General features: G+C 51.4%; 1 protein-coding gene across 1 annotated transcript in view; it reads left to right on the top strand.

Annotated features, from left to right (window-relative positions):
• Nucleotides 1-14,082, top strand: part of NFATC2 (nuclear factor of activated T cells 2) — a 124,284-nt gene that overhangs the window by 64,490 nt on the left and 45,712 nt on the right. Inside the window, exon 6 of the mRNA XM_090285321.1 lies at nucleotides 10,677-10,817. Coding sequence (XP_090141447.1) covers nucleotides 10,677-10,817 — 141 coding nt within the window. The remainder of the gene's footprint in view (nucleotides 1-10,676; nucleotides 10,818-14,082) is intronic.

Below are 14,082 nucleotides of genomic sequence, written 5' to 3'. Positions count from 1 at the left end.
GTGCGGGAGACTCTGTCCCACGTCTCTCTCCTAGCTCCCAGCGGTGGCCAGCCGGCCCCAGGGCCCCTTGGCTTGTAGACACACCACTCAAGTCTCTGCCTCCGTGTTCACATGGCCTGCTTCTCAGTGAGTCCTTTCCTGTCTCTTCTAAGGACACCGTCATTGGATTTAGGGCCCACCCTGATCCCGGGTGACTCCATCTCCATCCTTGTTTACATCTTCAAAAGCCCTGTTAATAAATGAGACTGCATTCCGAGGTTCTGGGTGGATGGGGGTTTTGGTGGAGGCACTACGCTTACTACAACTTCTCAGCCACATTTCTTGACTTCACTTTCCTCCCTGTTCCTCGGTTCCTGCATCCACGAGGATCTTCCTGTGACTTGTAGGCTTTCCTTCTTTATTCGGTCACCTCCATCCAGATCACTGGTTCTCAAACTGGGAGTCACTTAGAGAGTTTTGGAAAAAAAAAAAAATGATGCCCAGATTCTACTGCAGAGCCTCTGATTTGGCTGGTCTGCGTGGAGACTCTTAGAGCCTCCCTCCCTAACCCCCCCAAGGATTTTGAGGTGGGGCAGAGTTTAAGACCCTGGCCTTGCCTTTGCTGCCCTCTCTGCCCCACCCCTCTTTCCATCACTTGGTTAACTCTTCCTCATCTGAGGCCTTTTGAGGAAGATGCTTTGCCCTGACCTCTGACCTCACAGGGTAGGGACCATCAGGGGTTAGCCAGGGCCGTCTGCACATAGAATGTTTGTAAAAAAAAAAAAAAAAAAAAAAAAAAGAGTGTGAAAACAAGTGTCTCCAGGCTGCCTGGCAGGACAGAAAGGCAGTGAGAAGCTGTGACAGAGGCGTCTGTAGGTGCAAATACCTCTCTACCCGCGTGGGTCCTCTGCAAAGGGGGGTCTCTGTTCATCCCATTTCAAAAAATGGCTAGAGCAGGTTTCCACCAGGCCCTGCCCACTCAGGGCACAGCGTGGGCACTCCCTCTCCTCATTTTGCAGGAATTGGGGGGTAGGGACACGGCATGGACCAGAAAATGGGTTTCTCACATGGTCCTTTCGCTCTCTCCACAGAAATAGGTTCTGCGGGGAGTTAATTAAGATACAATGAACTGCACAGGCTGTGACTCTTCGGTTCGATGGCTTTGGACAAATGTCTGTAGCGGTGTCATCACCACTCAAAACAAGACACAGAGCACGCCCTTGGGCCCCGAGAGTCCCCACTACCCTCAGTCAGTGCCACATCCCAGCCGCCCACCCCCAGGCCCACCTCTGATCCAATTCCTGTGCCCGTAGGGTGGCTTTCCCTGTGCTAGAATGCCATTTAGTGGACTTACACAGCATGTCCTCTCTGGCCTGCGGCCACCTGTGCTCCGCCGGTGTCTTTGTGATCTGTTGCTGTTACCACGTGAATGATATTCAATTGTACGAGTGTAACCAGTGTTTACTTCCCATTGGTAAACATTTGGGTTGTTTCTGGGGTTTGAGTACCACGGATGAGGCTGTTGTGAACAGTCTGGCTGAAGGCCTTTTGTGGACAGGCACTTTATCTCCCTCGGCTGAGCACCCTGAAATGGAACGGCTGGGTTATAGGGAAGGTACATGTTTCGATTTTTGTATTTTCACTCTGCAGGAGATTGTGTGAGCGTTCCCCACCCGCACAAACATTTGGTTTCGATAGTCTTGTTAATTGCAGCCGTTCTAGTGAATGTAAAATGGTATCTCCTTGTGCATAGGCAAAATTTCCATTTCCCTGACGACGAAGCTTCTGGGATCCAATCCGTGTGCCTGTTGGCTGTCTGTAAGTCTTCTTAGGGAAGGTGTCTGCTCAAAGCTTTTGTCCGTTTTCTGTTGAGTTACTCTTATTTCTATCGTTGATAGACAGTAGTTCTTTTCGTATTCTGAATACGAGTCCTTTGTCAGATATACGTATTATGAACATTTCCCCCCAGTCTGTGGCTTGCCTATTAATTTTCTTAATTGTGTCTTATTGTGGACACCAATGTTTCATTTTGATGAAGTCTAATTTGTCATTTTCTTTTCTTTCCGAATTAGTGTTCTTTACGTCCCCCACCGCACCCCCTGCCAAGAAATCTCTGCCTAAGATATTCTTCGCAAAGATATTCTCTTCTGTTTTCTTCTAGAAGCTTTTTGATTCTGGCTTTTAGGTTTAGCGATACAATTTGTTTTGGATTAAATTTTGTATGTGGTGTGAGGTCCATTGTTTAGAGTGGCGATTAGGAGTGTGCACCTGGGTTCGAATTCTGCCTCGGGCACTTACTGGCTGTTCAGTCCTGGGGAAGTTACTTAACACCCAGGGCCTCAGTTTCCCCATCCATTCACTAGAAATAGGAATAGTACCGATCTCATCCCAGCAGAACAACCTCTCTTGGGACGTGTCTCAGACTCTCCTGCTGGCAGCCCGCCCCTGTAGCTCCGCAGAGTAGATGTTACACACCTACTTTGCCACTTTGTCGCTGCTGAGAGAGCAGGGCCCAGGCAGCAGCAGGCAGGCGTGGGAGTGTAACACACACAAATTGTTTCAGGGAAGTGGGCAGGTAGTCAGCACACGCTGCTGCTGAGAAGACATCTTGATGGCTATCTGGCCCTGCAGTGGGTCGGCTGCGGGCGACGGCAGAGGAGCTGGGTTTGGGGGAGCCCAGGGTTGGGGTGGCTTTTCTGCTGGTTGACACGGGTTCCTGATCATAGAGCTAGTTACGCAGGGCCGAGGAAGGCAGACCCACCCGTTATGGAAGCCTTTCGGTTTGCCTGGCTGTCACATGTATGAACTTGCTCCATCCTCATCGGAGTCTCAGAAGACTCAGCCATTCACTCAGAAATATTTATTGGCCACCGACCTGTGCCCGCGAGCGTTGGAGGTGTGAAATGCTGCCTTCTGGGAGCTTCCGTTCCTGCGGGTGGAGGTTCCGCAGGGTTAGGTGATTTGCTGTGGTCACACGCTGGCCAGGGATGGAGCAGAGAACTGGGTGTAAAGCCCGAGTCCTGGGTCCCTTGGCAGCTTCGCAGTCAAATGGGGGTTCATGGAGCCCTCAGGAAGGACTCGTTATGTGGAGACATGCAGGAATATGTGGCAGGGCTGGCCGTCAGCACGGTGGAATGGTTCAGTAACCCTCTCATCAGGAGAGAAAAATGGTAGCTCCTGCCCAGGGCGTGGTGCTGTGCAGACTGGCAGGTGGTCTCAGGCCCTGCAGACCCTGTGCATTCACGCACCCCGCACCCCGCGCCCAGCGCCCCGCGCCCACGGTGTGAATGTTGGCAGGTCCCTCACAGAGGGGACCCCCCCACTGGGAGGGGCTGGTTTCCTCTGACCAAACTCTCCCACTTCCAGGGAAGACTCAGGAATGGGCAGGGTGGGGGTGAGGGCCTCAGGGGCCTGTCCCCTGGCCCTGCTCAGGGCCCCTCCCCGGCGAGACCTGAGTCAGCACGGTATTCTAGGCCAGGCCAGGCGCAGCGGGGCCAGGCTCACAGCCAAGGACAGGGGCCTGACGAAGAGACAAGACAGGTTTACAGCAGCTGGAGCGCTGCGGCCAGGGGCGGGGAGCGTGGGAGCCAGAATGAGAGCGAAGGGAGGACCCTTCTTGCCGAGGCTGGCCGGCTGCTTTCCCACTGGGTCCTCCTCCGTTTTACTGAGAAGGGGCCCCTTGAGGTAGTGGAATCCCACTGTCTGGGCTCACATTCTACCCCTCGGCCTGACTTGGCTGTGAGCTCTCAGACACATCCCGTCTCCTCTGGGAGACTCCGTGCCCTCACCTCCAAAGTGGGAATAATTCCTGCTTTGTGACCTCCTGCAGTTTAGCAATAAAAAATAAACATAACATTCATTGAGCCCTGACAAGGTACCACACACTTCCTATGCATTAGCTCATTTAATCTGTAAACAGCCCTCTGAGGTTGGAACCATGAGTTTTCCCATTTTAAAGGTGAAAAAAGAAGCACAGATTAAGTGACTTTCCCAAGGTCCCAAAGTTAGGATGTCACTGAGCTGGGCTTTGACCTTGGCCATTCACCTGGCACCATCCATAGCTTGACCCACCCCTCTAAATTGCCTCGTCGCATGTGTATTTTGCAACATAAACAAAAATGTAGGTATGAAGAGCCTGGAATTGAAGGCACTCTCTAAAATGTAATTATTTGCTCTTATTAGCAGAACTCGCCCTCTCTGCATAAACGAATTTTCCTGACCAGCCTCTTCTGTCTCTCTTGGGGAGACTGTAATTCTTGGCCACGCACCCCTATGACTGAGTGAACTGCAGACAGGGAGGCAGTAACGTCCCATGTCCAGGCCGACTCAGGCCAGCTGGGAGGACCCCGCGCCTGTGTGACCTTCCCTCGTGGGGCCTGGCCACTGCGACTCTGTTCCCCGTCAGCCACTGTTGCTGGCGAAAGTAAACACCCAAACTGGTTAAACCAACAGCGCCCTGTTGATTCAGAGCTCATAAAACACAGGAACCCCAAGCCGCTTTATGATGTGCCAGAATCCGGGGGCAGGAGGGAAGCCTGGGGAAATCTCCTGGTGAGGGCCACCTCGAAGCTTGTGCAGGAGCAGAGGGTCTAGACTGCTCCGTAGGTGAGACCGAGGCCCTTGGGATGGCTTGAAAACGGGGGCCCCTGGTTTGGTTAGAACGTGGCAGGAGCTATGGGCTGGATGGTCTGGAATCGCTGATGGTTGGAATGTTGCATGGGTGTCAGGGGCTGATGAAGGTGGCACTGCAGCCCGGTGGCTTCCTGAGAGCCCTCCCACAGGCCCCAGGTGGTGTCACCCCAATTAGCAGCCATAGGTGTTAGAGCTTGCATCAGAGACAGAGAGAGAGGGAAGTGGACCCCAGGAGGGTTATTTCGGCTGCTGTTTGCCTCTCCTCTGTTCCTCTTTTGGAGGCTAATTGGGTTCGTTTGCTTGGCCACGGGGCTCTCTCGGGATGCCAGGGCCTCCCCTGGAGGAGGTCCCCTTGTCCTCAGGTGGCCCCTTAAGTGCGAAACTTGACTCACCTGAAAAGATAGTTAAAATGCAAATGCAAACGTCCAGCCACGTTTAGGAGATTCGAGAGCAGCCAGCGGGTCAGGGGCGCTGCCCGAGTGTCTGCGTTTTTATTAAGCGCCTCCCCCAACGGGCTGATGCGGCTGCCTTGGGGGCCTCACTTGGGGAAAAGCTAACAATCGGGGTCAAGAAACCTGGGTTGCGGTTGGGGATCCACCAAGAACCACTGTGATGGGAGCAGCGATATGCGTGGATGTGGTCAGCACCTGTGTGGGGGCACAGACAACGTAAGACACGGAGCGGGTGCCTGGCGCCTAGAAACTGCTCACGAAACTGCAGCTTTGGGTGTCATTAAACTTGCTGGCCCGGATTTATTGAGCCAAACACACTATTTGTGAATCCTCTCTTTCAGGCCTCACCACGACTTGTGAGGTGGCTCTGTTAACAGCCCCCTTTTCCAGACGGAGGCACTGAGGTTTAGAGCTGGGAAGTCCCGCCCAGGGATTGCCTTGCGGAGGTGGGGGGACTTCGGGGGGGGGACTGAGACGTGTCTCCCATGACAGGCTTCACCCTGGCTGGGGCTGCCCCTTGATGGAGCTGGGTCCTGAGCCTGTCTTTCTCTGTCTGCGCAATGCTACTCATTGTGTTTTCCTTTATTAAGAGTTTAAAAAGGTCCCCAATGAGCAGACATTCTGAACATGTCTGAGCAAGAAAGAAAGTGGCATTTGGAAAGTTAATGGGAGTCAGGGCTGGTTTCTTGAGTGGGGACCATGTGTGAGGCACTGGCTGAGTGTTTTTGTCTCACATTAGATATATATTTAATTGTGGTAAAACACACATAACACAAAATTTACCATTTTAACCACTTAAAAATGTACAATTCGGTGTCATTAAGTACATTCACAGTGTTGTGCAGCTGCCGCCACTAGCTAGTTCCAGAACGTTCTAACCACCTCCCGAAAGAAACCCCATAGCCATTAGCAGACACTCCGCGGACCCTGGCAACCACCAGTCTGCTTTCTGTCTCTGCGGAGTGGCCCGTTCTGAACATTTCATTTAAATGGGATCGTATGGTATGTGTCCTTTTGTGTCTGGCTCCTGCCACTCATGATAAGTTTTTCTGTTTTTGTTTGTTTGTTTTAATCCTCATGGGAGGAGATGTTTGTTGATTTTAGAGAGAGAGACGAAGGGAAAGAGAGAGAGAGAAACATCCATGTGAGAGAGAAACATCAATCAGTTGCGTTCCATACATGCCCTGACCTGGGATCAAACCCGCAACCTAAGCATGTGCCCTGACCGGGGATCGAACTGGCAGCCTTTTGTGTATGGGATGGTGCTCCAACCAGCTGAGCCACCGGCCAGGGCGCATAACGTTTTCAAGGTTCATCCATGTTGTAGCCTGTGTCAGCCCTTCATTCCTTTTGTGGCTGAACAATATTTTTGTATGAGAGACCACGTTTTGTTCACCCGTTCATCCCCTGCTGGACATCTGGGCGGTTGGTATTAGATGTTGTACCAAATGTTTACTGGCAGCGTCTCTTACAGGGCTTGCAGGATGACCACAGGGGGCAGGCACTGGTAGGATGTTACCTATTATAATTTTTTTCTCTGTGATGTCTTTATTTTATCATTCTCAGAAATATTTTGTCTGGGTTCACAATTGATATTTTCTAAAATCCATTGAAAATATTATCCTACTAATGTTTTGTCTTCCAATAGTATAATTTTTTTCTTTTTTATTGAAGTATAGTTAGGCCCTGGCTGCTGTGGCTCAGTGGATTGAGCATCGACCTGCGGGCCAAGTGTCGCTGGTTCGATTCCCAGTCAGGGCACATGACTAGGTTGCACGTCAGGTCCCCAGTTGGGGGCGTGAGTGAGAGGCAAGCACACAGTGATGTTTCTCTCCCCCTCTTTCTCCTTTCCCCTTTCTCTAAAAATCAACAAATAAACAAATAAATTATTTAAAAATAATAATAAAGTATAGTTAACATACAATATTCTGTTAGTGTCAGGTGTATGGCATAATGATTCAACGTTTATATTCCTTAACGACGTGATCGCCATAATGAGTCTCGTAACCATCTGTCACCACACGAAGTTGTTAGGATAATATTGACTGTTTTCCCCTGTGCTGTAGTTACATCCTTGTGACTTTTTTTTAATAACTGGAGGTTTGTACCTCTTACTCCCCTTCCCCTTTATTCCCCATCCCCGCACCCCCAACCCCACCCCTTCCACTCCCCTCTCCTCTGGTCACCTGTTAGGATTTCACAGAGAAGGCATCCATCCCTAAGAGAGGGGAAGTGACTTGCCCAGGGTCACATAGCAGGGAGCTGGCAGAGGTAGGACTTGAAACCAAGGCCTTCTGACCCCAGAACTCCGGCAACAGTACCCAGGATTCTCCATTGGCTTCTAGGGACCTGCTGAGATGGCACCTCAGATCAAACCTGGGGTGGCCCATCGGAACATTAAAGGGTGCTTTTCAAAAAACAAAATTATGTTGGTGTCCTCCCCTCAGACCCCTGAAGTCAGAATCTCTAGAACAACAGTTTTCGACCAGGGACACTTTGGGCTGCCTTCTCCCCAGGGGACAGCCAGCTGTGCCCAGCGGCAATGTCAGCTGTCCACAGGAAAGGGTGCTACTGGCATCCAGTGGGGGGGAGGCCAGGGGTGCTGCTCAGAGCCCTGCAATGCACAGGACGGCCCCCACCGCACAGAATGACCCAGCCCAGATGTCAGTGTGAGAAACGCTGCTCTAGAAGGAGGGCCTGGGGGTGTCAGCTGAATCCTGCCCCCCTGATGCTCAGGTGCCACCAGAGCCAAGCAGCGCTTCTCAAGCCTGACAGCACACAGGCATCACCTGGACTCACTGTTAAGCTGCAGGTTTGGGTTTGTAGGTCTGGGTGGGGCCCGAGGCTCCGCATCTCTAACAAGCTCCCCTCTGAGCTGCTGCTCCTGGCCCCTGCACTTTGAGTTGCAGGACTGGAAGGACGCATGAAAGCTTACAGAAGCTGGACTGGCCTTATGTTGTTTTCTTTAAATTTTCGTTTAAAAATATAGCTCTCCTTCTGGTAAGGGGGCAGGGTGTGCAGTGCACGTTTCGCAAAGGAATCGGTTGGTGGCTTGAAACGGCTGGGCTTTGAAGGGAGCAGCAGCGAGGCTGCTTTAGGAAATAAAGCTGTGTTCACAGCAGTGCACAGTGATTCACCGAGCAGCTGGCCCAGCCGGCCTCCCGCCCAGCCCCGAGCGCTCACGGCCACGGCCGGTCCCTGGCCTGGCTGGCCAAGAATCCCTGGCCAGCTCACCCAGTAGCAATGACTCAGGCTTTCCACCTGCAAAATGGGACAGAGGACTCCTACCACCTCCCCGCCCATCCCTGGGGCCACAAGCTGTCCGCGGTCCCCTCCCCCGCAAACTCATCAAAGGCAGAACTTAAAAGCTGGGACCTGCTTTTCCAGGCGATGTGGCTGCTGGTTTTTTTTTTTTTTTTTCACTGCTAATAAACCTCCATTTGTAGCAGCTCAATTAGGAAATCATACAAAATGCATACATTGAAAGAAAGGATTAATAACCCAGCCCATGTGGGAGAAATTAGCTTCTGTGGACAGGCCTTTTTAATATACACTCGTAACTGGCAGCCCCGGGACAGAGAGCCTGGGCTGGCTGGGATGGGGACCGGCAGGGGTCGTTGTGAGTCCTGGGGTTCACAGTTCGCAGTGAAGTGTCTGGGAGCCTCTGGCTGGTCCACAGCAGATTCCTTAAATGTTGCCAAGTGCACGGTTGCTCCTGAAGGAGCTGGTTTCTGTGGAGCTCCGGGGGGGTGGGGGTGGGGTCCTCACCACCTGGAGGCTCAGGCCAGCGGGGCGGGGGGGTGGGGTGGGGGTGGGGGTGGTGAGGGGGAGTTTTGGGCCTCAGGCCTCCCACGGCTGCAGCCCCAGCTCCCGGATGGGGAGGTCCACGGGGCCCTGGCACGGAAAGGGCTGGCCCTCTGCCCGGTTCCCGGGCTCTGGGAGGAAGGCCAGGAGCTCAGGGTGACTCACCAAGGGGCGGACCGGCCTCTCCGGCCCACGCTGCCAAGGCGAGGCCTGAGCAGATGGGCCCCTCATGCTGGCTGGGACCCGTTTCGCGCACTGCCCAGGGAGGGTGGCTGGAGAGGGTCTCCACTCTTTCCTGGAGGAGGACGTGGAGCCTGGCTGGAGTGGCGAAGGGATGGGGAATCTCAGCTTCGGGGGGTTCACATCTCAGCCTTGCCACATGACCTTGGCCATGTGGTGACCTGACCTCTCTCAGCTTTAATTTTCTCCCCAGTCAAAGGTGCATGATTTTTTTTAGTTGAATTTATTGCAAATGTGCCTAATTCTAATACTTCCTTCCTCAGAAAGTCGTTGTGAACATTCAAGTATATCATGACGGTAAAACGCTCAGCATAGGCCTGCCCGTTCTTCCGTCTTTCATTACTGCAGATACAGATGTGGAGAGAGAGACAGATAGGCGTGCCAAGATATATCCATATCTATCCCCCTCAATCCATCATCTGTCTGTTCATCTGTCCGTCCATCCATCCACCCATCCGTTTGTCCATTTGTCCATCCTTCCATCCATCCATTTGTTCATCTGTGCATCTGTCCTCCCATTCATCCATCCATTCCTCCATCCATCCCTCCCTCCCCCTCTCCCTCCCTCCCTCCCAGGTACCTCCTAGGCACTGTTCCCAGCCCTAGGCTTACAGTCATACACAAAGCAAAGTCCCTCCCTCCTGGAGCTTACGTTCTGGTGGGGGGAGAGAAAAACCTAAACCAATAACACTACGTGTTATGTACCTGCAAGTGGAAAGTTCTTTGGAGGAAACAAAACAGGATAAAGACCAGTGAGGAAGACACACACACACACACACACACACACACGCGCGCGCGCGCACGGACGGACGGACAGACGGACAGGGAGCTGCTGTTTTAACTGCAGGGGGAGGAGGGTGGGAGGGTCAGGGTTGGGCAGCCTCTTTGAGGGGAATAGAAACCTGCAAGTAGTGAGAAAGGTAGGGAGCCATTGCAGGTAATCAGGGAGGAACCTTCCAGGGAGAGGCACCTAAAAATGCGCACCCTCAAATATGCAGTGTGCTGAGGGTGTCTGAGAGACAGAACGTTCTAGAAGGATGGCTGGGGCAGCATCCTTCTAGCAAGGGGAAATTCTCGGGCGTGAGGTCAGAGAGATGGTGGGGGCAGATCAGGGGTGTCTGGAAGACAGTATCCAGAAATGTAAATAAGCTTCAAAGCGAATAGATCTACACCCTTCAGGAACCCGGTCCAGCCTGTCACACGTGTGCGCCCTCAAGGTGGTGGCAGAGACCAAATGCAGAAGGGGAGAGTACAGTCTTGCCCATCCTTTCATACAAGTAATCAGATTTTCATCCTCCCTTCCCTTCTATAAGGAGGACAGGCCCCCGGGCCTTGATTCAGGGGAAAACAAAACAAAACATGTTAACAGGAAATTTGCTCAAATAACTTGGGGCACTTTTTCAAGAATATAACATCCGCAGAGGCAGGTTGGCGGGGGTGGCGGTTCCCCCCTGAGCGCTGGCGACAGGTGGCAGAGGCGGGCAGTGCGTGTCCTGGCTCGCTGCGGCCGTGAAATCAGAAAGCCTCTCTCGAGTGTCCTCACAGTGACTCCTTGTCCTCTGTCCTCAGCCCAGCGATCCGCCCACGAGCTGCCCATGGTGGAAAGACAAGACATCGACAGCTGCCTGGTCTACGGCGGCCAGCAGATGATTCTCACGGGACAGAACTTCACGGCCGAGTCCAAGGTCGTGTTCACGGAGAAGACCACAGGTCAGGGCCCTTTCCAGCTCGTTTTGTCCCCTGGCACCATACAGAAGTCACTGTCTTTTGGTTCTAAGCAGCATTGACTTGGGGGCAGGTCTCACTGTGTAGAGTTTCACACAATGCCTTTTTCCTCCCATGTGATTTCGATGTGGACACAGCTCACGATTACACAAATGTGCCCGAATGTGTTTTAGCTGATCCTGGGTTGCTTCACGGGATGATAAGGTTGGCCCCTCCCACCCCCAATTCTTTTTTCTAAATTACTTTTTCACATAGAGAGGTAAACTTTTTCATTTTTTTACTGTTATCAAGAAGGGAGGCCAGACAGTATGGTGATTAAGTATATCTGCTCTGGGCCTGGATGTCCTGGGTTTACATCTGGCTCTGCTGCTTGTTTGCTGTGTGACTTAGGCAAATTATCTAACCTCTCTGTGCCTCTATTTTCTCGTGTATAGAATGATACTAACAAGAGGGTTATCACAGGGTTAAGTGAGTTACTACATGTCAAACAATTCTAACAGCACCAGGTATATTGTAAGCTGATAAACATTGGCTACTTATATTTTTATTATAAATCATGTTGTGATTAATCTTATACTTTTAAGATTAATTCATCTTGTTGACATGAATCTCCATGTGCATCTTGTTTGCTTATTTATGATGTATTCCTAGCAGTGGAATTCTGGAGAGTCATTTTGAGGGTTTTTCATATGGATTGCTAACTTCCAGAAATCTACAAATTGGAACTCCCGGCTGATACACATCAGTACTGGTCTCCCCCCTTCCCAGAAATGCCATTTTTTGAATTTAAAAAGTTTGCTGAATTGATCCTTCTTTTTCCTTTACATTCCTTTGCTGTGAGAAGTTTTATGTTTCTGTTTATTGGCCGTGTGGTATTCTTTCTTGCATGCACGGCTGGTAATGTGTTTTGTCCGTGAGGATGTGATAAAGAGAAACTGATCAGAAGTAGGAAAAATATCAGGTTATGCAATTGCTTGTTAGCTATGGATGCTAGACCTAGTGTTTTTGTTTTGTTTTTCCTAATGGACGTGGTTTCAGTAGGTTAATTCAAAGGGGCGTTGATGTTTGTTTCTTTGTTTATTGCCTTTAGGATGATCCGGAGGCTCTAAGAGGCAGGTTGTCTAGCTGCAGGGCTTGTCCCAGCACAGGGGCAGCTCCTCTGGGGCCTGCCCTTCAAACGGGAGGTGTCCCGGCTCTATTCTTACTAAGTACCTGCTGATAGCGGGAAGCAGGGTGTCAGAGGGGAAGGGCACTTCTTCCCAGTTCACACAAAGCTTTCTCTTGGGATGGGCCCTGTGACCGGCCACTTGGGAAGCCCTACACGAGGCAGAATTGAAAAAGGCCTGCGGGCAGGCTGTGGCCGTGGGGTCTGGAGATGAGCTTGGGAGGGGCCGGTCAGGGGTCGTGTGGCGAGGGGTGAGGACTGCAGACATGGAAATGCATGCATTGCATTCTGTTGTATGTTTGTCCACACTTCATTCCCCTTGTATTGGGCATTAGGCTGCTTCCAGCTCTGGTGTATAAGTAATTCAGTGATTAACATCTTCCGCGTTCATTTTGTCTGCTAGATGAGCACCCAACGCTCTTGAGCCGGTCTGCTTGTGTTCAAAACCCAGCTCCACTACTTTCTAGCTGGGTGACCTTGAGCAAGTTACTTACCTTCTCTGGGCAACAATTTCCTCATCTGTATGGTGGGGATGACAACAGTGCCACCTCATAGGGTCATCATGAGATTCATGGCATGTTCATTGTATGTTCAGTATTTATAAAACTCTTGGTATATAGTAAGTGCTTGGTGTTAGCTAATGCGATTTGTTTTGTTTATTTCCTGTATGTCGTGTAGTGGATTCAAGGGGAGTGGCACCTTTTTAAGTGTCCTGGGGGAGGCTTATTTTTCAGGTGGTGAAACAATGTAACGTATTTTCTATAGCAGGAATTTGTGAGGCTCACAAACCAATTGCTGAAGTAGAGGCTGTTTAAGGTGGGGAAATGCTTCGCTGAGCAGGCAGAGGCCAGAACAGAGAGGTCCAGAGGCGGATTAAGGTCAGTTGAGGCCCCGGGCGCAGAAGAAAATATTGGGCCCCTTAAAAAAAGAGAGAGAGACAGGGAAAACAAAAATACATGGTTTTGCGGGACCCTTCAGAAGTCGGGGCCCAGTGCGCGTGCCCGGTGCGCCCGCCATTAAACCCGCCTCTGGAGAGGTCTTCCAATGCCAGGTGGAGACAGAACCTTGGTTCAGGCTGCACATGGGTAAGGTAATAGGGAGTCATGATGAGTTCTTGAGCAGGAGAGTGCTATGAAATTAGCCTCTTCGGTTCTGATGCCTCTCCTGTACCAGAAAACCATCCATTGGTCTTCTGCTGACTTTCACAAGAAGTATATGGCTTCCGAATGCCTTATTAGCAGAGGAGGACATGCTAATAGCATACAGTGTCTTGTTATCTCTGCCCAGGTTGGCAGTTTCTGTTGGGAGTGGGCAATGGGACCGTGTAGGGATGACTCGGAGGTCAGGTCCCACCAAGATCCCCATGGTACGAGCCCGCCAGCTTCCCGCCATCCAGGGAACTCACGTTCTTGTGAAGCTACTTGAGGGGCTCAGTTAAGTATTTGTTGAATGAATGAATGAATGAATAAATGGTATATACTTTCTAGCTTTTCTTCTTTTGGCCTCTGAAGAAATTTCACAGTTTACCTCTTAAAGGGATGAAAACTCAGGGCCTGTTTCAACTTTGGAAAGCGGCCTGTTGATAAGATGAGTAATGTTAATAGCTCCCTGTGACTGGACCTGTCAATGGGAGACCCTTGCCTACTGCTTGCCACATGCTGTCTTCTCTAACCCACCTGTGGGAGGCAGACAGCAAAGAAGTCAGGGGACTCATCATCCAGTTTCTCAGCCTCCCTCTGCAGAATGAGATGGTAACAGTCTTCGCTGGCCCCTTAGGGTTAAATGCCTCAACAAGCAGCGTGGCCTTAGTGTGCAGAGAGCGCTCATTGGGTATCTGTTATCATTTTTAGGGTCTGTCCAGTATTATCACAGCTCGGGCCATTCACGTTGTCTATTCGACACATGCCGCTCCAGGTGCAAGCTCTGGGGCTGCTGCCTGCGGGGGCGGTTACAGGCGCAGACTCTGAGGCCAGACGGCCTGGGTTCGAATCCACGATCTGCATTTAGTGAGTAGCTTTGGCGCCCTGCCCGGGGAAATCACTTCACCTCTTGGAGCTGGCGTTCCTCGTTGGTAATGTGGGGATG

Source organism: Furipterus horrens, unplaced genomic scaffold (genome assembly GCF_987537825.1).
Source record: "Furipterus horrens unplaced genomic scaffold, mFurHor1.1.pri manual_scaffold_8, whole genome shotgun sequence".
NCBI lineage: Eukaryota > Metazoa > Chordata > Mammalia > Chiroptera > Furipteridae > Furipterus > Furipterus horrens.
Note: the sequence above shows the minus strand (reverse complement) of the source record. Positions and strands in the feature narration are given on the sequence as shown.